The sequence below is a fragment of the Macaca nemestrina genome, chromosome 14 (assembly GCF_043159975.1).
Source record: "Macaca nemestrina isolate mMacNem1 chromosome 14, mMacNem.hap1, whole genome shotgun sequence".
Lineage (NCBI taxonomy): Eukaryota > Metazoa > Chordata > Mammalia > Primates > Cercopithecidae > Macaca > Macaca nemestrina.
Genome location: NC_092138.1, coordinates 12,070,294 through 12,094,572, shown reverse-complemented (window position 1 = coordinate 12,094,572; position 24,279 = coordinate 12,070,294). Strand labels below are relative to the sequence as shown.

At 45.1% G+C, this 24,279-nt stretch overlaps 1 protein-coding gene across 2 annotated transcripts in view; it reads right to left on the bottom strand.

Annotated features, from left to right (window-relative positions):
• The window catches only part of LOC105498762 (golgi membrane protein 1), a 76,271-nt gene extending 52,529 nt beyond the window's left edge, over nt 1-23,742 (bottom strand). Inside the window, exons 1-3 of one of the 2 annotated variants that reach the window (XM_011771089.2) lie at nt 23,596-23,742; nt 2,402-2,551; nt 627-806 (exon numbers count right to left, since the gene is read on the bottom strand). In XM_011771089.2, coding sequence (XP_011769391.2) covers nt 627-806; nt 2,402-2,530 — 309 coding nt within the window. In that variant the 5' untranslated portion in view covers nt 2,531-2,551; nt 23,596-23,742. Of the gene's footprint in view, nt 1-626; nt 807-2,401; nt 2,552-23,008; nt 23,157-23,595 lie in introns of those variants that run through there. The other variant, XM_071077601.1, reaches the window with a different exon arrangement.
• Nucleotides 23,743-24,279: the final 537 nt, after the last annotated feature.

Here is a 24,279-nt window from a genome sequence, read left to right as displayed (position 1 = left end):
GAGCCGAGATTGCGCCACTGCACTCCAGCCTGGGTGACAGAACGACTCCATCTCAAAAAAAAGAAAAAAAAGAAAACCAGAAAAACTGACACATAAAGCTTAGATATTTTAACTAGCAGGAAGCCCCTTTTAATCTACGCAGGATTTGTTGGTTTTATTCTTAGCTTAAAAGCCAGTGTGCAGTACCCTACTTTCTCTGTTAGTATTTAGTAGAGTCTGCCTCTCCTCTCCGTTAGATACTTGGAGGGCACAAATATCATTCCTCTGAGATATAAGCACCTGGCATAAGCCTGGCACAGAGTGGGTATTTAATACATGTTTGTAGAAAGTGGAAAAAAAAAATCAATAGGAGAGACAAAAAAAAAAAAAAAAGCCAATAGGACGAATCTGAAATTGTTCTTCTGCATTTCTCCTGTTTATTACCATTGCAAAAGGCTTCACCACAAGCCCAGCCAGGGACTTGGAGGGAAAAGGGGGAGAATGCCCACAGCTTGATCAACGGGCTCTTTCCACATAATTACATAAACCTAAACCCAGCCGCTGGCCCATCCTCCTGCCAAGAAGAAACAGACAATGTAGACACCATCCCTTAGAAGAGAACTGAGAGGAAACAAAGCAGGCCTTGCCTTTTCGTCCTGGTACAGCTTGTTGACACTCTCCAGCTGGAAGTTGTGGCTGGACTGGATTTTGTCGAGCTGCTCCCGCTGCTTCTCCAGCTCTCCCTGGAACTCGTTCTTCTTCAGCTCCACGGCGCCTCTCTCCGCGGCCGCCCTGCGGACCCTGCCTTCCAGCTCCATGATCCGTGTCTACAAGGAGACCACAGTGTTAGGGCTGATGCCAAGTTACCCACGGAGCCTGGACCAGCTGAGTGCCCTCCACAAAGACCACCCTGGGGCCCAGGGCCAGCACCAGCCTCATATACACGAGTGCCCAAGGTTCTGTGTTTTAAGTCAACTGTAAAGAAGCTGGCACAGGTTCTTCTGGAAAAATGGTCTCTGTCAGTGTAAGTGAAGGCAGGCTCCATGCACTCACACCACGCTTCCCACTGGGTTTCCGTGAGGCTTAAATACGCTAAGTGCATAGAATGCCTCATGCTTTACCTGACATGAGATGATGCTCAAATATTTAGTTGTCCTTCTCCGCTAACAAAGCACTTAACAAATCTTTAGCAGACATGATTTCTGAAAACAGATTCAGTTCTCCAACCCAGACAAGCAGACTTCATCTGCCCAGAGAACAGGAGCTCCTGTGGAAGCTGAGACACAGGGAGTACAAGCCCAGGAGGGTAAGTGTGAGAACAGGACAAAGCGCAGACAGGCTGAGGTGCCACGGCTAAGCCCACGCGGGTTGGAATCCCTGCTCCACCTCAGCCTCTCTGTGCCTCAGTCTGACACCCTGTGAAATGAGGAAAGTCAAGTCCCAACCTCGTAGGGTTTGTGCACCAAAGGAGTCATTTGTGTAAAGTACTGTGGAAGAGAAATTATTCTGACATTTATTAAAACGGTAAGAAAGACTACCCAATACGATTGCGGTAAGAGAGGGAAACTGTGCTCAATGCTGAACACATCAAACACAGCTGGGGATTTACAGTCAACGAGCGAGCACAGTGCGGGGAGCCGGTGCATGGAAATCGCCCTCAGAGTAGGGGGATTCTTGCTAAACTGGCCTAACGAGATTCTTGCTAAACGCAGGCCAAGGACTTAGACAGCAAGGGTAGGGATGAGGAACCTGGTCAAGGATCAGGGGTAGAAGGATGGCTTAGCGGGATCCTTTGCTATGACTCGGCTGGGCACGCCAAAGACAGGGAGTGGGAGTTGGGAGGGGCCAAGATCAAGGCCTAGTCAAGACAACGGCTCAGAAGGGCCCGATTCAAGTTTGATCAAGAGGACCATCTCTGTCACTGCTCAGCACTGTACCTGACCCATGACTGCAACAGTAAATGAGAACCTTAAAATTATCATTATTAAATGATGAAGATAAAGATTGGTACCTTTAAAAACATATTTCTTACACCCATCATCCAAGCACACTTCCAGTACTGCTCTTCGATATCTTATGCACTGGAGGACCGCAAACGACGGACTGTGGCCAGTGTATGTAAGCAGGCTGTCTTCCCAGAACCACCCCAGTAGCTCAAATGAAAGCTGTTAACTCACAGGAAAAGCAGGGAGGGATACAACCGCAATCCTACACAACCACAGGGGGGGCCTCTCCCACCCAAAGCGGAGCCGCTTGGGGTCTGACCCAGGGCTGTGGGGGTGTGCAGAGCCCTAAACTCACCTTACAGCACGTGCCCTGTGCAAAATGCCCTGGCTGGCAATGAACAACAAACGCCTCGGACCCCATAACAAAATAAACAAAACATAAACATAAAATAAACATAATAAACAAGACAAAACACCTGGAGATCCACGCTCCGGGAGCTCGCAATCCAGTAATTGAAGCCCAAGACGATGATGCAGGCCACCAGGGCGGCCAGCACGAGCGGCGGCGACTTCATGCTGCGACGCCCGTTTCCCAAGCCCATCATCTCAAAATCAGCACTGAGAATCTGCCAAGTAAAAGCAAATAAATACGCATCAATGCTAGTATTTATCATCTCCAAAGCAGACCGTATCATCTTTACAACAGAGAGGAAACGGGTCTTGCCAGGAAGCATGGGCTGGTAGCTGCTTCTTGATGTGCAAAGCTGTCGAGGGAGAAGAATATTCGGATGGCACGCACAGAGCCCACGGTGCTGTGCACCCAGGGCAGTGTGGCCAGCTCCCAGGACAGGCTCAGAGGAGCAGGCACCGCCCCGAAACCTGTCACAGATTAGCTCGAGACCTGGGGCAAGACATGATTTCTCTTACACTTCAGATTCCTTCCCTGTAAAATCCTTACCATACTCACCTTCCCGACAGAGTCTGAGAATTAATCATTTCTGTAAGCAGCAATGTTTGAGAAGTAATCATTTCTGTAAACACCAATAACAAATAGTAAGTGCTTCCGCATCATATTAGAAAGAGTATATTGCTCGTTACTCCTCAGAGACAGCTTTTTGCTTTGAGTCCTAACAAGGGAGGTTTTTTCACCCTTGACGGGATTACTAATGACAGCCAATTAAAGCATTTCTCAAGCAAAGCAGAAAACCCATTCTAGAGGTGAATGTGAACCTCCCCCGCCTCCACCCATGTACATCATTATTCAGGCACAGCCCTGGCTGTAGAAGTGTCTTCTCCTTCATGACACACAACAGAAGTGGGAGGTGTGCCATCTGCCTGAAGTCACTGGGAAAAATGTGTTCCATCTTCGGATCTGAGATGGAAACAAGGCATTCACTCCACGCCAAATGAGAGCACCTTGTCTTTCGAACATTCATTTCTCACTTTAGGGACCGTATCTGTGCAACTGCTGCATCATACACCTCATGTCAGGAAAAACAGTGACTCTGTGTGAGAGCTACAGAGTGCACAAAAATACAGCTTAGAAGAAAGACGCCATAAATTTCGTTAATGGGCTTCAATTCAAAGCCAGGTCTGGCCGGCTGCAAGCACTGGTCTCCAGGAACAAGGAAACTAGACTTTTCCAAACGGCTTTTGCTGAGCCAGATAAAACAGAACCTTATCAGAGTGAGAGCGGTTGCACTGCAACAAATAGCCTTTGAGCACAGAGCGCCTTTCACGCCAGGGGTGTCTAGCAACAGAGGAGGGAAGGGAAGGGGAAGAGGAGGGGAAAAGACAAAGGATGGGGAGGGAAGAGGAGACCACCGAGGATTCACCTGCAAAACACAATTCTTAGCAGTGAGAACATGGGAGAGCTCATCCTCACCCGATGGTCTTTCCAAGTGGGTCACCAAAAGACTTCCTCTTTAACAGCTGGCTACTAGTATGGGGGCCTGCCCGGAGATAAAGCAGCAATCTAGCCGAATCATCTAAAATAAAGCACCCCCAAAATTACCATGGGTGGAAATTCTGACCTGCGCTCATGTCTTACCAGCTTCTGGCCTCTTAGGATGAATGGGGAGACAACGTTTTTCTTTCAATTATCAGCTGATATCAGCAAGCACTGAATATACTCAAGGAGCATAAGTGCAGACACAAGAAACTTCTAGAAGATTCTACAGATCTGCTGAAAAAGTGTCTTCATTGTGCTATCGTATCTCATTTTGATCACAAGAGTCTCTTTTTTGACTCTTAAGTGTTTTAAAATTTTTATGTATTTATTTTAGAGACGGGGTCTCTGTCACCCAGAGTGGAGTCTTTTCCAAATGGCTTTTGCTAAGGAAAAAATGGGAAACTACACACAGTAAAGTATAAATTGGCCGGGCACGATGGCTCACGCCTGTAATCCCAGCACTCTGGAATGCCAAGGCAGGTAGATGGCCTGAAGTCAGGAATTTGAGACCAGCCTGGCCAACATGGTGAAACCCCGTCTCTACTAAAAATACAAAAATCAGCCAGGCATGGTAGTGCATGCCTGTAGTACCAGCTACTCAGGAGGCTGAGGCAGGAGAAAAGCTTGAACCCAGGAGGCAGAGCTTGCACTGACCCAAGGTCACACCACTGCACTCCAGCCTGGGTGATAGAGCGAGACTCTGATTCAAAAAAAAAAAAAAAGTATAAATTGCATCTCCCTCATCTGGGTCTTTCTATTCCAATGGTCCTCAACACTCAAGGGGCACCAGCATCACCTGGGACACTTTTTTTTGAGATGGAGTCTCACTCTGTCACCCAGGCTGGAGTGCAGTGGCACCATCTTAGCACACTGCAAGCTTTGCCCCCCAGGTTCATGCCATTCTCCTGCCTCAGCCTCCCGAGTAGCTGGGACTACAGGTGCACACCACCAAGCCTGGCTAGTTTTTTGTATTTTTAGTAGAGACAAGGTTTCACCGTGTTAGCCAGGATGGTCTCGATCTCCTGACCTCGTGATCCGGCTGCCTTGGCCTCCCCAAGTGCTGGGATTATAGGCATGAGCCACCGCACCCAGCCTGAAACTTTTTAAAATATCGATACCTGGGCTCCACCACTGCATTTCTTTTCTTTTTTCCTTTTTTTTTTTTGGAGACAGGGTCTCACTCTGTTGCCCAGGCTGACATAGCTGCCCAGTGGTGCGATCCCAGCTCACCGCAGCCTCAACTTCCTGGGCTCAAGCGATTCTCCCACCTGGGCGTACCAAGTAGCTGGGATTACAAGCGTGCACCACCATGCCAGCTAATTTTTTCTATTTTTGTAGAGACGGGGTCACACTACGTTGCTCAAGCTGGTCTCAAACTCCTGGGCTCAGTGATCCTCCCGCCTCAGCCTCCTAAAGTGCTGGGAGTACAGGCACGAGCCATCACACCTGGCCCCCACCCCTGCATTTCTAATTCAATGGGGTTTAGAGCAAGGCCCAGATATTGGTATTTTTTAACCTCCCCAGGTGATTCATATGTATAGACACTATTCTAGATGTTTCTAGATGCATATATAAGCATCAATATATTTACTTTAATCCAAACAAGATCATACCATTCACATTATTCTGCAAATGCTGCTTATTTCTTAGTAACACATCTTGCCTCCCTTTTTTAGTAGCGCATTATGGTTTGCTCCATTCTTTTCAAAGGGCTGAATAGGGCACCACTGTGTGCCAAGATTTACTTAACTGATCTCCTACAGAGAAATATTCAAGGCTTTCCAGGCTTACTTCCAACAATGCTACCATAAACAGCCTTACACAGCTGTCCCTCAGTATTCACTAGGGATTGGTTCCAAGACCCCCTGAGGACACCAAAAGCCAAGGATGTTCAAGTCCCTTACATAAAATGGCATATTTGCATCCAACCCAGGCACATCCTCCTCTAAGCTTTAAACCATGTCTAGATTACTTATAATACTTAGTACAATGTAAATGCTATGTAATTAGCTGTTAAGCCATATGTTTAGGAACTAATGACAAAAAAGTCTATACCCGTTCAGTACAGAAGCAACCACTGTAGGCCTAACTATCTTTTTGTTTTTCTGAGACATAGTCTTGCTCTATCGCCCAGGCTAGAGTGTAGTGGCATAAACTGGGCTCACTGAAACCTCTGCCTCCCAGGTTCAAGGGATTCTCCCATCTCAGCCTCCTGAGTAGCTGGGATTAGAGGTGCCCGCCACCACACCCAGCTAGTGTTTTTTTGTTTTGTTTTTTGTACTTTTAGTAGAGAGGGGGTTTCACCATGTTGGCCAGGCTGGTCTTGAATTCTCGGCCTCAAGTGATCTGCCTGCCTCGGCCTCCCAAAGTGCTGGGATTACAGAAGCCATTACGCCAGGCCAGGCTTAACTACATTTTGAACAGCTAGTTCAAACTGCAGATGTGGAGCTGTGCACCCATCTCTGTGCTTACGAACTCTTACCTATGTGTACAGTCCCTTATTCACAACTTTGAAATCCAAAACAGTCTCTAAAAACTCGGATTTTTAAAAACTTTTCCAGCAACAAAACCTGAACTGAGATCAAGGTCTGATCAGAACTTATCTGAAGCTACTTAACGTCTTTATCTTCCTCCCTTCATGTGAATACTCTTACATTTCACTGCAGAAAGATGGGTGTTTGAGTAGGCGGTGCTGTCCTAGATCCTCCTGGGGCTGTCACATAATATATAATAAATGCCCGGTGTTATCTGAATTCTGAAAAAAGTCCTGAATTCCAAACCTAGCAGGCCTCAAGGAGCTTGAGATGAACCAGCGGCAAGCTTACTGTTGTGAGGCATTGCTCAACACAGGGTCTCGTATCAGCTTTGGGGGCAGTATCACCCCATTTTGCAGGAGATGAAACAAATCACTTCTTTGTGGATCTATTTCTGGGTCAAAAATGTATGTTTTTAATATTGATAGAGCGTCTCTTCCAAAATAGTTGGCAAATTACAAAGGGAAAAACAGTTATATTACATGAAGAATCCTGGCAGATGACACCTTAGCCACTTCAAGCTTGGTATCACTGATAATGAGGCACGTCGACATCACATACCCCCGATATGGTGCACTAGGAGGGCACGGCACCTCTACGGCCTCCTGCCAGCAATGCATAACCTCAATCTCATCAGAAAATTCAGAGGAAGTCAACTCGTCGGACATTCTATAACACACGTGGCCGGCATGGTTAAAAAGATAGTGCCAAAAGGTTAATCTCTTTAATTTTGATAAATTCTATGGTTAAGGGGAAACAGGGTAAAGGGTATATAGGAACTATGTGTAATATTTTCCAACCCTTCCATAAGTCTCAACTATATAAATAATTATTTGCTAGATCTTACCATATCTGAAACAGGTCCAACCTGTCAAATGCATGAGCCCCCTGAACCTTCTAGTTAAATATTAACATTTTTAAAATTTCCCTTTTTTTGCTGGGCGCAGCAGCTTACACCTATAGTCCCAGCACTTTAGGAGGCCAAGGCAGGCGAATCACGAGGTCAGGAGTTCAAGACCATCCTCACCAATGTGGTGAAACCCCATCTCTACTAAAAATACAAAAATTAGCTAGGGGTGGCGTGTACCTGTAGTCCCAGCTACTCGGGAGGCTGAGGCAGAAGAATCACTCGAACCCAGGAGGCAGAAGTCGCAGTGGGCCAAGATCGCGCCACTGCACTCCAGCCTGGGGACGACAGAGCGAGACTCCATCACCAAAAAAAAAAAAAAAAAAAAATTTCCTTCTTTTCATATAGGGATTTTAATCACAATCTCCTGCAGCAGGAGAATGTCTGTTTTCTGACATGATAACATAGAAAACAAACTTTTTAAGGGTCGACAATCTCATTAGTGATATTTTCAAACATATTAATTGTGAGCACAAATGAGTGTCTTTTCATTTCTTGGCCATCTGCATGTTCATTTTGGTGAAATGCCTTCATATTCTTTGCCCAATTTTAAACTGGGTTGTTCATCTTATTGACTTGCTAAAGCTCTTTGTCTGTTAAAGGTAAACCAATCTTTGGTCCTTCATGTGAATAATTTTTTTTTCAATTTTTCATCTATTCTTTTACTTTACAGAATGTTTGCCCAAAGTTTTTGTTGCTTTTTTTTTTTTTTTTTTTTTTTGAAGGTTCTACTTTTTTTTTTTTTAAATTATACTTTAAGTTCTGGGATACACGTGTAGAACATGCAGGTTTGTTACACAGGTATACATGTGCCATGGTGGTTTGCTGCACCCATCAACCAGTCATCTACATTAGTTATTTCTCCTAATGCTAATCCCTCCCCACCACCTCCCCCAAAAGGCCCTGCTGTATGTTTCCCTCCCTGTGTCCATGTGTTCTCATTGTTCAGCTCCCACTTATGAGAACATGTGGTGTTTGGTTTTCTGTTCCGGTGTTAGTCTGCTGAGAATGACGGTTTCCAGCTTCATCCATGTCCCTGGCAAAGGACATGAACTCATCCTTTTTTATGGCTGAATAGTATTCCATGGTGTATATGTGCCACATTTTCTTTATCTAGTCTATCATTGATGGGCATTTGAGTAGGTTCCGAGTGTTTGCTATCATGAACAGTGCCACAATAAACACACGTGTGCATGTGTCTTCACAGTAGAATGACTTATACTCCTTTGGGTATATACCCAGTAATGGGATTGCTGGGTCAAATGGTATTTCTAGTTCTAGAAGCTTGAGGAATCACCACACTGTTTTTCACAATGGTTGAACTAACTTACACCCCCACCAACAGTGTAAAAGCGTTCCTATTTCTCCACATCCTCTCCAGTATCTGTGGTTTCCTGACTTTTTAATGAGCACCATTCTAACTGGCGTGAGATGGTATCTCATTGTGGTTTTGATTTGCATCTCTCTAATGACCACTGATGATGAATTGGCTGCATAAATGTCTTCTTTTGAGACGTCTCTGTTCTTATCCTCCACCCACTTTTTGATTTTTTTTCTTTCTTGTAACTAAGTTCTTTGTAGATTCTGGATATTAGCCCTTTGTCAGTTGGACAGATTACAAAAATTTTCTCCCATTCTGTAGGTTGCCTGTTCTCTCTGATGATAGTTTCTTTAGCTGTGCAGAAGCTCGTTAGCTTAATTAGATCCCATTTGCCTATTTTGGCTTTTGTTGCCATTGCTTTTAGTGTTTCAGTCATGAAGTCTTTGACCATACCCATGTACTGCCTAGGTTTTCTTCTAGGGTGTTTATGGTTTTAAGTCTTATTTTTAAGTCTTTAATCCATCTTAAGTTAATTTTTGTATAAGGTGTAAGGAAGAAGTCCAGTTTCGGTTTTCTGCATATGGCTTGCCAGTTTTCCCACCACCATTTATTAAATAGGGAATACCTCCCCATTGCTTTTGTCAGGTTTGTCAAAGATCAGATGGTTGTAGATGTGTAGCATTCTTTCTGAGGCCTCTGTTTTGTTCCATTGGTCTATGTATCTGTTTTGGTACCAGTACCATGCTGTTTTCATTACTGTAGCCTTGTAGCATAGTTTGAAGTCAGGCAGCATGATGCCTCCAGCTTGTCTTTTTGCTTAGGATTGTCTTGACTACATGAGCTCTTTTTTGGTTCCATGGGAAATTTAAAGTAGTTTTTTTTTTTTTTTTTTTTTTTTTTTTTAATTCTGTGAAGAAAGTCAATGGTAGCTTGATGGTGAAGCACTGAATCTATAAATTACTTTGGGCAGTATGGTCATTTTCACGATATTTATTCTTCCTATCCATGAGCATGGAATGTTTCTACATTTGTTTGTGTCCTCTCTTACTTCCTTGAGCAGTGGTTTGTAGTTCTCCTTGAATAGGTCCTTAACATCCCTCGTAAGTTGGATTCCTAGGTATTTTATTCTCCTTGTAGCAATTGTGAATGGGAGCTCACTCATGATTTGGCTGTTTGTCTATTTCAGTGTATAGGAATGCTTGTGATTTTTGCACATTGATTTTGTATCCTGAGACTTTGCTGAAGTTGCTTATCAGCTTAAGGAGATTTTAGGCTGAGATGATGGAGTTTTCTAAATATACAATCATGTCATCTGCAAACAGAGACAATATGACTTTCTCTCTTCCTATTTGAATACCTTTATTTCTTTCTCTTGCCTGATTGCCCTGGCCAGAACTTCAAATACCATGTTGAATAGGAGTGGTGAGAGAGGATATCCTTGTCTTGTGACAGTTTTCAAAGGGAATGCTTCCAGCTTTTGCCCATTCAGTATGATATTGGCTGTAGGTTTGTCATAAATAGCTCTTATTATTTTGAGATACATTTCTCAATGTATCTCTTATTATTTTGAGATACCTAGTTTATTCAGAGTTTTTAGCATGAAGGGGTGTGGAATTTTATCAAAGGCCTTTTCTGCATCTACTGAGAGAACCATGTGGTTTTGTCATTGGTTCTGTTTATGTGATGGATGTTTATTGATTTGCATATGTTCAACCAGTCTTGTATCCCAGGGATGAAGCTGATTTGATTGTGGTGGATAAGCTTTTTGATGTGCTGCTGGATTCAGTTTGCCAGTATTTTATCATTTCTGCATCAATGTTCATCAGGGATATTGGTCTAAAATTTTCTTTTTTTGTGTCTAGGCCAGGTTTTGGTATCAGGATGATGCTGGCCTCATAAAATGAGTTAGGGAAGAGTCCTTCTTTTTCTATTGTTTGGAATAGTTTCAGAAGGAACGGTAGCTCCTCTTTGTATCTCTGGTAGAATTCAGCTCTGATTGTGTCTGGTCCTGGGTTTTTTTTGGTTGGTAGGCTATTAATTATTGCCTCAATTTCAGAACTTGATATTGGTCTATTCAGGGATTTGACTTCTTCCTGGTTTAGTCTTGGGAGGGTGGATGTGTCCAGGAATTTATCCATTTCTTCTAGATTTTCTAGTTTATTTGCATAGGGGTGTTTACAGTATTCTCTGATTTTAGTTTGTATTTCTTTGGGATCAGTGGTGATCTCCCCTTTGTCATTTTTTATAGTGTCTATTTCAGTCTTCTCTTTTTTCTTCATTAGTTTGGCTAGCAGTCTATTTTGTTAATCTTTTCAAAAAGCCAGCTCCCGGATTCAGTTTTTTTTTTTGTTTTTTTGTTTTTTTGTTTTTTTTTTTTTGAAGGGTTTTTCGTGTCTCTATCTCCTTCAGTTCTGCTCTTAGTTATTTCTTGTTTTCTGCTAACTTTTGAATTTGTTTGTTCTTGCTTCTCTAGTTCTTTTAATTGGGATGTTAGGGTGTCAATTTTAGATCTTCCCCACTTTCTCCTGTGGGCATTTAGTGCTACAAATTTCCCTCTAAACACTGCTTTCACTGTGTCCCCAAGATTCTAGTACGTTGTGCCTTTGTTCTCACTGGTTTCAAAGAACTTATTTCTGCCTTCATTTCGTTATTTACCCATTAGTCATTCAGGAGCAGGTTGTTCAGTTTCCATGTAGTTGTGTGGTTTTGAGTGAGTTTCTTAATCCTGAGTTCTAATTTGATTGCACTGTGGTCTGCGAGACTGTTTGCTATGATTTCCATTCTTTTGCATTTGCTGGGGATTGTTTTACTTCCAATTATGTAGTCAATTTTAGAATAAGATGTGGTGCTGAGAAGAATGTATACTCTGTTGATTTGGGGTGGAGAGTTTTGTAGATGTCTATTAGGTACGCTTGGTCCAGAGCTAAGTTCAAGTCCTGAATATCCTTGTTAATTTTCTGTCTCATTGATCTAATATTGACAGTGGGGTGTTAAATTCCCCCACTATTATTGTGCAAAAGTCTAAGTCTCTCTCTCTGTAGGTCTCTAAGAACTTGCTTAATGGGGCTGGGTGCAGTGGCTCACGCCTATAATCCCAGCACTTTGGGAGGCCGAGGCAGGCAGATCACGAGGTCAGGAGATAGAGACCATCCTGTCTAACATGGTGAAACCCCATCTCTGCTAAAAACACAAAAAATTAGCCAGGCGTGGTGGCAGGCACCTGTAGTCCCAGCTACTCTGGAGGCTGAGGCAGGAGAATGGTGTGAACCCAGGAGGCGGAGCTTGCAGTGAGCTGAGATCATGCCACTGCACTCCAGCCTGGGTGACAGAGTGAGACTCCATCTCAAAAGACCAAAAAAAAAACAAAAAACTTGCTTTATGAATCTGGGTGCTCCTGTATTGGGTGCTAGCTCTTCTTGTTGCACGGATCCTTTTACCATTATGTAATGCCCTTTTTTTTTTTTAATCTTTGTTTAAAGTCTGTTTTTTCAGAGACTAGGATTGCAACCCCTGGTTTTTTTTATTTTGCTTTCCGTTTGCTTGGTAAATATTCTTCCAACCCTTTATTTTGAGCCTATGTGTGTCTCTGCATGTGAGATGGGTCTCCTGAATACAGCATACCGATGGGTCTTGACTCTTTATCCAATCTGTCAGTCTTTTAATTGGGGCATTTAGCCCATTTACATTTAAGGTTAATATTGTTATGTGTGAATTTGATCCTGTCATTATGATGCTAGCCAGTTATTTTGTCCATTAGTTGATGCAGTGTCTTCATAGTGTTGATGGTCTTTACAATTTGGTATGCTTTTGCAGTGGCTAGTACTGGTTTTTCCTTTCCATATTTAGTGCTTCCTTTGGGAGCTCTTGTAAGGCAGGCCTGGTAGTGACAAAATCTCTCAGCATTTGCTTGTCTGTAAAGGATTTTACTTCTCCTTCGCTTATGAAGCTTAGTTTGGCTGCACTGAAATTCTGGGTTGAAAATTCTTTCTTTAAGAATGTTGAATATTGGCCCCCACTCTCTTCTGGTTTGTAGGGTTTCTGCAGAGAGATGTGCTGTTAGTCTGATGGGCTTCCCTTTGTGGGTAACCTGACCTTTTTCTCTGGCTGCTTTTAACATTTTTTCCTTCATTTCGACCTTGGTGAATCTGACAATTATGTGTCTTCAGATTGCTCTTCTCGAGGAGTATCTTTGTGGTGTTCTCTGTACTTCCTGAATTTGAATGTTGGCCTGTCTTGCTGGGTAGAGGAATTTCTCCTGGATAATATCCTGAAGAGTGTTTTCCAACTTGATTCTATTCTCCACGTCACTTTCAGGTACACCAGTCAAATGTAGGTTTGGTCTTTTCACACAGTCCCATATTTGTTGGAGGCTTTGTTCATTCCTTTTCATTCTTTTTTCTCTAATCTTGTCTTCACACTTTATTTAATTAAGTTGATCTTCAATCTCTGATATCATTTCTTCCACTTGATCGATTTGGCTATTGATACTTGCGTATGCTTCACAAAGTTCTCGTGCTGTGTTTTTCAGTTCCATCAGGTCATTTGTGTTCTTCTCTAAACTGGTTATTCCAGTTAGCAATTCCTCTAAACTTTTTTCAAAGTTCTTAGCTTCTTTGCATTGGGTTAGAACATGCCCGTTTAGCTCAGAGGAGTTTGTTATTACCCACCTTCTGAAGCCTGCTTCTGTCAGTTCATCAAACTCATTCGTTATCCAGTTTTGCTCCCTTGCTGGTGAGGAGCCGTGATCCTTTGGAGGAGAAGAGGCATTCTGGTTTTTGGAATTTTCCACCTTTTTGTGCAGGTTTTTCCAAATCTTCATGGATGTATCTACCTTTGGTCTTTGATACTGGTGACCTTCAGATGGGGTTTCTGTGTGGACGTCCTTTTTGTTGATGCTTTTCCTTTCTGTTAGTTTTCCTTCCAACAGTCAGGCCCCTCTGCTGCAGGTCTGCTGGAGTTTGCTGGGGGTCCACTCCAGACCCTACTTGCCTGGGTATCACCAGCGGAGACAACAGAACAGCAAAGATTGCTGCCTGTTCCTTCCTCTGGAAGCTTTGTCGCAGAGGGGCACCCACTAGATGACAGCTGGAGCTCTTCTGTATGAGGTGAGCTGTCAACCCCTGCTAGGAGGTGTCTCCCAGTCAGGAGGCACAGGGGTCAGGGACCCACCTGAAGAGGCAGTCTGTCCCTTAGCAGACCTCGAGCACTGTGCTGGGAGATCTGCTGCTCTCTTCAGAGGTGGCAGGCGGGAACATTTAAGTCTGCTGAAGCTGTGCCCACAGCTACCCCTTCCCCCAGGTGCTCTGCCCCAGGGAGATGGGAGTTTTATCTATAACACTGGGGCTGTTGCCTTTCTTTCAGAGATGCCTTGCCCAGAGAGGAGGAATCTAGAGAGGCAGTCTGGCCACAGTGGCTTTGCTGAGCTGTGGTGGGCTCCACCCAGTTCGAACTGGCAGCTTTCTTTACACTGTGAGGAGAAAATCACCTACTCCAGGCTCAGTAACAGCAGATGCCCACCCCCTGCACCAAGCTCAAGCATCCCAGGGCAACTTCAGACTGCTTTGGTGGCAGTGAGAATTTCAAGCCAGTGGATCTTAGCTTGCTGGGCTCCATGGGGGTGGGATCCAATGAGTTAGACCACTTGGCTCCCTGGCTTCAGGCCCCTTTCCAGGTAAGGGGATGGTTCTGTCTCACTGGCATTCCAGATGCCACTGGGGTATGGAGGAAAAAAAAAAAAAAAAAAACTCCTGCAGCTAGCTCAGTGTTTGCCCAAACGGCCGCCCACTTTTGTGCTTGAAATCCAGGGCCCTGGTGGTGTAGGCACCTGAGGGAATCTTCTGGTCTTCGGGTTGGGAAGATCGTGGGAAAAGCATAGTATCTGGGCCAGAGTGCACTGTCCCTCACGGCACAGTCCCTCACAGTTTCCCTTGGCTGGGGGAGGAGTTCCCCAAACCCTTGTGCTTACCAGATGAGGCGATGCTCCACACTGCTTCGGCTCACCCTCCGTGGGCTGCGCCCACCGTCTAACCAGTCCCAGTGCGATGAGCCAGGTACCTCAGTTGGAAATGCAGAAATCACCTGTCTTCTGTGTTGATCTCGCTGGGAGCTGCAGACCAGAGCTGTTCCTATTTGGTCATCTCACCAGTCACTCTGTTGTTGTTTTAAATAACCTAATCTTGTCAACCTTTTATTACTTCTCGATTGTTGTTATATTTAGAAGGGCATTTCTTACTCTAAGTCTATAAACACACTTACCCACATTTTTTTCCAATGTAGTTTCATATTTACATTTAAATTGTCCGTCCATTTAAAATTCCTTTTTGATGTAAAGAGTAAGGAAATATAAATACTGCAGACGTAACGAAATACAAAGAATGCAGCTTTTCTCTTCCTGTAGTGACAAGCCAGTTCTGCCAGCGACCTTTACTGAATAATCTATTTTCACCTACTGCTTTGAACAACTATCTATTTATACCAAATTTTCTAATAATATACTTTTTTTTTTTTTTTTTAAGAGATGGAGTCTTGCTTTGTCGCCCAGGCTGGAGTGCAGTGGTACGATCATGGCTCACTGCAGCCTCAAACTCCCGGACCCAAGCAATCCTCACACATCAGTCTCCGAGTAGCTGGGACCATACGCACACACCGCCGCACGTGGCTTAACAAAATACTTTTAGATATGACCATTGCAAGGCCTTTTGTTATTCTAGTAGATGTAAGTCAGTGGGTGGGGTATATTATAAGTTTGAAAGCAGAAAATAAACTCCATTCTCACTTCAAGGGAAGTGTACAGATAATCATGTAATATTCTCTTTCCCTTAGACAGCCAATAAAAAATTTATTGAGCAGCTACCATGAGTCAGGTGCTGTATTCACATCAGGCAGCTCAGGGTGGAGTTAAGAGCACAGACTGGAATCCCACAGCCATGTCTGACCCTGGCTCTACCACTCAGGGGACACAGGACCTGCCTGTGCCTCACTGTACTGCTCACAAGGGTTTTACGAGGATTCAGTGAGTTAAGTGAGAAGCGCTTAGAGCTACATTTGGCACATAGTAAGTGCTCAACAAATGTTGACAATTATTAGGGATGGAAAGTAGAATAACAAATCATTTCTGGATTCAATCTTTTTTCCATTTTGAGGAAATAGTGATGCATGTTTTCCTTCCATAACCATTCTACTTTATAGCAACCAGCCCTCCTCTTTCCTTCTCCTGACTCTGCCACCAACTAAAACAGCGGTATCTGCCATTACCTGGGGCTGACCTACAGATGCCACTCCAGCAGTGGACATCCCAGACCAGGACCATATTATGAAAAAGGTTTGAGGAAGGCAAACCTCAAACGGTCCTGGAAGTTGTACAATCCTGGAAGCCCCTCACTATCACCCAGTGCTTGGCTGGCACTGTCTCGTGCCAGCTGTCTAGATAGCACTCTTAGGAGAGCCCTGGGCTCCCAATGGGAGCAGGGCTGCCCCGGTAAGCAGTGACATGAGGAAGGGAGGTAACGCAATCAGCCTTCAGGCCTGCAAGGTGCTTCCTCACAGGCTTCCAGGAGTGCAGAAACCCTTGCTGCTGAAGGATGAGGGACAGATACTGGCGAGAAACGATCAAGATTGATGAAGGCTGAGGGCAGAACTCAGAGGCAGAGTTAATTTAATATTCATTTTCATTTAAGCTTCAGAATGTTTGTCTCATACTTGATTATAAGCTTCCAACATACTGAAAATGATTAACTTAAATCACCTAAACTCTGTGAGGCACCAGGCTTTCCCAAAATGAAAACAAGTGGTGTGTTTTTGCATTAAAAATCACTTGATAGGCTGGGTGCGTGCAGTGGCTCACGCCTATAATCCCAGAACTTTGGGAGGCCAAGGCAGGCAGATCACCTGAGGTCAGGAATTTGAGGCCAGCCTGGCCAGCATATCAAAACCCTGTCTCTACTAAAAATACAATTAGCCAGGCATGGTGGTATGTGCCTGTAATCCCAGCTACTTGGAGGCTGACGCAGGAGAATCGCTTGAACTTGGGAGGCAAAGTTGCTGTGAGTCGAGATTGTGCCACTGCGCTCCAGCCAGGGTGACAGAGCAAGACTCTGCCTCAAAAAAAGGAAACAACCCCCACCCCCCGCCAAATTATCTGGGTGTGGTGGCACACACCTGTAATCCCAGCTACTTGGGAGGCTAAAGCATGAGAATTGCTTGAACCCAGGAGACGGAGATCGCGTCACTGCACTCCAGCCTGAGCGACACAGTGAGATTTCTGTCTCAAAAAAAATAAATAAATAAAAATAAATCACTCAATAAATCAGAAAAGAAAAAACTCCATATTCTTACCTACTGGTTTAAGTTAAAATTTCAACCTATTGGTTAAAATTATTATTTGCTTGTAAGACAAAATGTTTGTAATTTAACAAAGACTTCTAATCACTTTTTAAAAAAGAAACAAAAGGCATATGAAAATGTACAACATGCTAAATACACGAGCCCCTTGACCCTCCTAGTTAAATATCATGTTTAACATTTCCTTATTTTCATATAGGACTTTTAATCAGAAAAGCAAATATATAGGAGCGATCGGGTCAGATTAACATGTTTGACCAACGTCAACCAGTGCAGAAACTGGGCTTCTCCAAACACTGGTGGAGCCACACCTCTATTCCTTCTCAGAGGAATGGCCCGGCGGCTCAGCAGGAAGTTCAGAAGTCACTGCAATGAGCAAACAGACCTGAGCACACCCCAGCGCAGCCTGGAGTCCAGGAAAGAATCCGTCACCAAGTTTTCTGATGGCTTGGAAATATTCCACCCTGTCCCAAGACTGTCTAAACCAGGGGTGAGCAAACTATGGCCCAGAGGCCATATCCGGGCCTGGTTTTTTTTTTTGAAGTTGTACTGTACACGGCCATAAATACTGCCTATGGCTGCTTTCTGGCTACAAAGTAGAACTGAAATAGCTGAGACAGAGACCTACCCACAGACCGACTCTGCCCATAGGGTATCCTGAGGATTAAACATTTACCATCTAACCATTTAGACAAAGTTTGTCAACTCTGCCTCTAACCCATTGGGATTAAATGACCAAGGTCACTGTGTTCTGCTTAAATTGCTTTAAAAACTTACTAGGAAATACACAGAATCTCTTCCTCTCACTTCCCCAAAATGAACACTAGCTTTTCTCCAATGCTAGAAGCTGACAGTGTCTAAAGACGAAAACTTTTAAAATCAATGTATAGTGGTAGGTGGTAGAAACACCAAAAAGCAAGGGAGATGAGTGAAAATGAACTAGAGAACCAAATTCTTCCTGTTTTGAAATTTTCTGAAGAAAGGCCACCCACCGTCAAGAATATATCCTGGAGCCAGTATGGTGGCTCATGTCTGTATTCAGCACTTGGGGAGGCTGAGGCATGAGGATCACTTGAGCCCAGGAATTCGAGACCAGATAGGTCAATGTTATGCAGGGAGACCCTGTCTCTACAAAAAAATATTTAGAAAAGAATACATCTTGGGCCAGGCATGGTGGCTCACGCCTGTAATCCCAGCACTTTGGGAGGCCAAGGCGGGCAGATCACCTGAGGTCGAGAGTTCGAGACAAGCCTGACCAACATGAAGAAACCCTGTCTCTACTAAAAATACAAAATTAGCCAGGCGTGGTGGTGCAGGCCTGTAATCCCAGCTAGTTGGGAGGCTGAGGCAGGAGAATCACTTGAACCTGGGAGGCCGAGGTTTCGGTGAGCTTAGATTGTGCCATTGCACTCCAGCCTGGGCAACAAAAGCAAAACTGTCTCAAAAAACAAAAATAATACATCTTGGTAGAAGCTCAATTTTCCCTTGAGTTCAGGAGTCACAAACTGCAGCCCAAGAGCCCGATCCTGCCAGGCATCTATTTTTGTACACTGCCCACAATTAAAAATAGTTGTTTTTTTTTTAATTGAGACGAGGGCAAGCTCTGTCACCCAGGCTGGAGTGCAGTGGCACAATTTCAGCTTACTGTAACCTTCCCCTCCTAGGTTCAAACGCCTTAACCTCCCAGGTAGCTGGGATTTAGGCATATGCCACCATGCCCAGCTAATTTTTGTATTTTCCTTTTTTTTAAGTAGAGATGGGGTTTCACCATGTTGGCAAGGCTGGTCTCGAACTCCTGACTTCAAGTGATGTGCCCACCTCAGCCTCCCAAAGTGCTGGGATTACAGGCGTGAGCCACCGCGCCCGGCCAGTTTTTACATTTTCAATGGTTGAAGAAAGTTAAAATATTACTATTTCATGAGAGAGTGCTTCACAGGGCTGAGAAATTCTCCACATATTCCTGGCTGACTGGAAGATTATGCGAGCATGGGGAAGACCCAAAAGAGCCCAGCAGAGCTGAAAACCAAGAAGAACTGAGAACCAGCTGAAACTTGCAGTGTTCCCCAACCCCCACACAGACCTACTGTTAGAGGGATGGAGACTGACCCAGCAGGTGACTCCTGGTTCAGTGCTCCTTGGAGAATCTGGACACCATGAAGTGGTATTAGGTGTCAGTTTAGCTACCCGTTATTTTGAGTGCTTCCTTAGCGGAACTGTTGAGGCAGTATGGCTTAAGAAAAGAGCACTGATGGGGGTCAGGCCAAAGGGAGTTTTAATCCTAGCTCATTATTTGCACAAATTTTGGTGAGCTGTATAATCTGCCTCTCTGTATCTTATTCAATCCTTGTAAAAGTCCATTGAAGTAGGCTTACTACTGTCCCCATGTTCTAGGATGCAGTGATATGAGACTTTAAATCTGTAAAACCTTTTGTTGTTAGGATTAAAAATTACAGTGGCAATAAAGTACACACCACATGATAATAGCTCAACAGATTGGTTTTTTTTTTTTTGGTTTGGAAATAAAAGGATATCTCATGAAACATGAAAATCACATGAAATTAAAACTTCAGTATCCATAAAGTTTTATTGGAACAGAACCATGCCCATTCATTTACATATTGCCTGTGGCTATTGGGCTATAAGAGCAGAGCTGAGAAGTTGTGACAGGGACCATAGGGTCTGCAACACCTAAAATAGTATCTGGTCCTTTTCAGAAACAGGTTGCTAACTCCTGCTGTAGTCCAATGGTTCTTAAAGGGTGGTCCCCACATTAGCAGCATCAGCATTACCTTGGAATGTGTCAGAAATGCAAATTTTGTGGCCCACCCCAGACTGACCAAATCAGAGGTCTGTTTATTTTACTAATAAATGCAAACACAGGAGAGCAAAAGACCTTGAGCAAAGCTCTGTACTGAGCCAGCCTTGCATGAGTTACCTCATGAAGTAGAAACCATGCTGATGTAATCAGATCTGACAAGACACAGGCCAAAATACTTAAAATTAACGGAAAGTATTTAAAACAGGGTTTCTACCTCTAATGTTATTAACAACAAATCCAGCCCTATGTGTATATTGGGCCTTGAGATACAATATAACTGTAACAGCAAATACATTGTTTATAAATAAGCAATAAATGCACATAAAGGAGAGTGTTAAGAACTTTTTTTATTACTGAGAAACATCAAAAAAGTTGGGAAACGATAGCAAATTACAATATAAACAACTATAATCATATTATATAGTATTCATATATGTACTTTTTTCTGTCAGACACGAATCTTCAAAATCTTAGCAAGGGGAAGTCCTATTAATAAAGCGCTTGGCCGGGCGCGGTGGCTCAAGCCTGTAATCCCAGCACTTTGGGAGGCCGAGGCGGGCGGATCACGAGGTCAGGAGATCGAGACCATCCTGGCTAACACAATGAAACCCCGTCTCCACTAAAAAAAATACAAAAAAATTAGCCGGGCGTGGTGGCGGCGCCTGTAGTCCCAGCTACTCGGGAGGCTGAGGCAGGAGAATGGCGGGAACCCGGGAGGCGGAGCTTGCAGTGAGCCGAGATCGCGCCACTGCACTCCAGCCTGGGCGACAGAGCGAGACTCCGCCTCAAAAAAAAAAAAATAAATAAATAAATAAAGCGCTTAAGGGTTTTAAAGGAAAATAAGATCAAAATGTAAAAATCTGAAAAGGCATGGACTTTTTTTTTTTTTTTCCCTGAAAGTGTGAGAAATACCTGTGTGAAAGAAAGGAATGACTCTCTCGAGATTTAAGAAACACTTCATAAGTTTGGAGACAAGTCTCTCTTTTAACGTCTCTTCATCAACAACTTGAAAAGTCCAGAAAAACACCACGATCTTTAAGAACAGTTTTTGGGGAGGAAGTGAAGTATCATTCGCCCTTTTCTAAGGTGAGAGCAAAAGCATAGTAGGACCATTCCTTCTGTTCCTTCTACTTTTTTACAAATGTTTTAAAAATTGTTTTACAAAAACAGAAGTGCTTTTAAAAAATCCCAATTACGAATGTTGTTTCTCACATTAGACCATTGAAAAAGAAATGTATCTTTTTTCACTGGGCAACTTATTTTTTTTTCTTTTAAGAAAAAACAAGTAATAATAATGCTGCAGAATTTAAACCAGAGGCAGGGAACACTGCTCTCCCGCCCCCAGTGGCCACCCCAGGTCCTTTGAGAAATGGGGCTGGACCTCAGGGACCACGCTGCCTTCAAGTTCCCTTGCAGCAACAGTACCCATCAACTGACATCTGTCTCCTCTCAGCACACCTGCCTAAAGTGATGCTCCACCCTTCCTACTGATCACACAGATGCATTTTCCCCAGGTTCTGCCCTCCGTACTTCCAATGCAGAAAGCCAGCTAGCACTTTCACAGGAGAAGGGTAGCAGTTCCCTCCTTCTGGGGAGGGTGGCCATATATACAAACCCAGGTAGCCCCAGGCCTGCTATGGTCAGCTGTCCTAACTGTTGTTTCTGCCCAGGCCTCAACAACAGCAGCAGCGGGTGGAATGTAAATGCAAAATCTTTTCATTTCCCATCAATAACTGAACCTAAACCAGCAATTAGGAAGCAGATGGTATCCTTGGCCCCTAATATCCAAGTCACCACAATTTCCTGGCCCCACCCTCAGCACTCCTTTCCTCTCATCTTTCATTTTCCTGTAAAACCAACTTAAAAAAAAATGTGAAAATTGGATAACCTCTCCACAGGAGAACAAAATATATCTTAAAAGCTAACCTCTTTTCTTTAAACATCCTAATAATTCAATTTCTTTTTGTTCACTGACACCTTAAGAATTGAGTGGCCTAAAAACAGTAAGTCTTAGCAAGTTACTAGTTTCTATTTATAAAGAAAGTAAAAGTATTCTTTCCAATAGCATGAGCTTAGCTTCATCTTTTATAGCACAACTGGAAGAAGCTAGGATGCCTTTGGAGATCCACAAAAACTAACAAGAGATTGTCCCATGCCCACCAAAATTCAGAAATACTAAAACTGAGATTTGAGCCAACCTGATGGCCATGAGCTAAACAAAGCCACTCAAGCGCCGCTAAACACTTCATCAGGTTACTGCATATCTCACTAATCCAGTCCTAGAAATGTTCAATAATTTGCATAAGGTAGGGCCTAGGGACCCCAAATCAGACAAAGGAAACCTCAAAACCGTGAAAGTCACACAAGTTTAGTTTTGCACATCTGGCTATGGGACATCTGAAATTGTCCAGCATCATCACGATATTTCAAATATAATAATTCTTAAATTTTGCTTAAAAAATTCATCAAAATTGTTATTCACATTTTGCTTCTTAAAAGCAAGTCATTAAAAATATTAAACAGGATATGATCTTTAAAGCACGGCAAAGTTGTGTGGATCCTCCACGCTGGCGAAGGTGGAAACACAGGTATGCGGGAAAACCTCGAGCATCCGCGAGAACCGGCTGCAGCCGCGCTCTGGCCGCGCGGCGGGAGGACCCGGCGCCAAGCTCCGGGGTCACTAGCCAGGAGGCCCCGCGACAACATGGACCCCAGGGCGGCCGAAGCGCGCCTGGGGTTGGAGGGGAGGAAGAGGAGGCGGGAGCCGAGAGGCTCGCGGCTCCGCCAGCTCTCCGCGCCTCGTGCAAATCACGCCGCAGAACTGGAACTAGTACGACTTTGGGGGTGCACGCTTTTGACTTTGGATGCCGACGCGCGTGACAAAGCTCAGAACAAAAAGAAAGGCCCCGCATCGCCTGAGACTGCAGGGCAGGGAATCCTCGCGAGGCCCCTCATCGCAGGGCCAGGGGGCCGCGCGCCCGGCCTTGGGGAGCGAGCCGAGGGGCCCGGGCGGCCACGGGCTGCTCGGTGCAGGAAGGTGCGGCGCCAGCCCCGAGAGCAGCCAGCGAAGGCTGGAGCCCCGGCGCAAGCGGCAGCGAGGGTCCGGGGACCAACGCGAGGTCTCGGGGCGCGGGGCACGGGGCCGGGGCAAAGGAGGGAGGAAGCGAGGGACCCCGGTTCGGGAGGCCTGGGGCTGCGCGCCGCCCACTCACCTTTTCCGCGGCTCCGGCCGCCACTCGGCGATGCGGGGCTCCGCTACGAGGCCACCCGGACCGCTCTCCCGCCGCTGCCGGCCTCGCGCTCCGGCCGGCTCCGCGCGGTGCGCCCCGCGCCTCAGCGTCCAGCGCCGCCGCGTCCCCGGCCTCCGCAGCTGCGAGGCCCCGCCCCCGGGCAGCGCCGGCGGCTCGAAGGGAGGAGGCGGCGCCGCGAGCGCGGAGAGGCGAGGCCGGGGCTGCCGGGGCCGCGCGGACTCCCGCCTCCACGGTGCGCGCGCCCCGGCCAGCGGCCCCCACTCGGCAGGAGCAGGAACGCCAGCGTGCGCCCCTCCCCTGGACCACCCCAGCGCCCCTTCCGACGCGGGAGACGGCTGCTGAGCAGCGGCGCGGAGCGGGGAAGCGGCGGTGGGGAAAGGGTACCTGGGGGAAACCCCATCCCACGTTCCACCCCAAGGGAATGTTCCCGAACAGCCAACCACACCCAGCGCCACACTCACGTTACCTTCTTTATAAAGTCGTCTTGGTGAAAACTGCCCAGAGAAGGAAGCGAACGAAAAACAGGTTTTTAGGGGGTTTATACTCACAAAATTGTCTTTTTTCTCCCACTAGGTATTCCCTGTTGACCATCATCTCGCTTCGGTTGTCACCGCTCAGGCCTTAGCGTTTGGTCTGTGACCCTTCCACTACTAGCAACCGAAAAAGTGAAGATTCCCGGACGCCTTCGGGTGTGATCTCCTAGCCTGGGCAGCTGCATTTAAAACAGCGCCTCAGGTGACGCTCAGGCGCACTGATGTTTGAGAAGCCCTGTGAGGCCGTACCTCCTGGAGAGAATGCCACAAAACTAATGACCTACAAGGAAACCGTGCTAGAAAATTCTAAAGCAATGGTTCTTAACTCTAGCAGCACCTGCCATCCATTAGAATTATTTGGGGAGCTTTTAGAGCATTTAGATACCAGGGTCCCACTTCCAGAGTTCAAACTGAACTTGATATTTTTTGTTTGTTTTGAGCTTCCCAGATAATCCTAATACAGTATACGGCCAAGATTGAGAACAGTTTTCCTAGAGTCATGTCTCTTCATGTCTTCTTAGCTCTGGTGTCTGGGAAAGGAAGCTCCTTCCTCTGCGCCTCTCCCAAATCCCGACAATAAAAAAAACAAATACATGAACACCTAAAGGAATGCCCACAGCTGAAATTGATTTTAACCAGAAAAAGAGTCACGTTGAAAAAGGTGATCAAGATACCCTACTGCCACCTGAGCATGGAGCT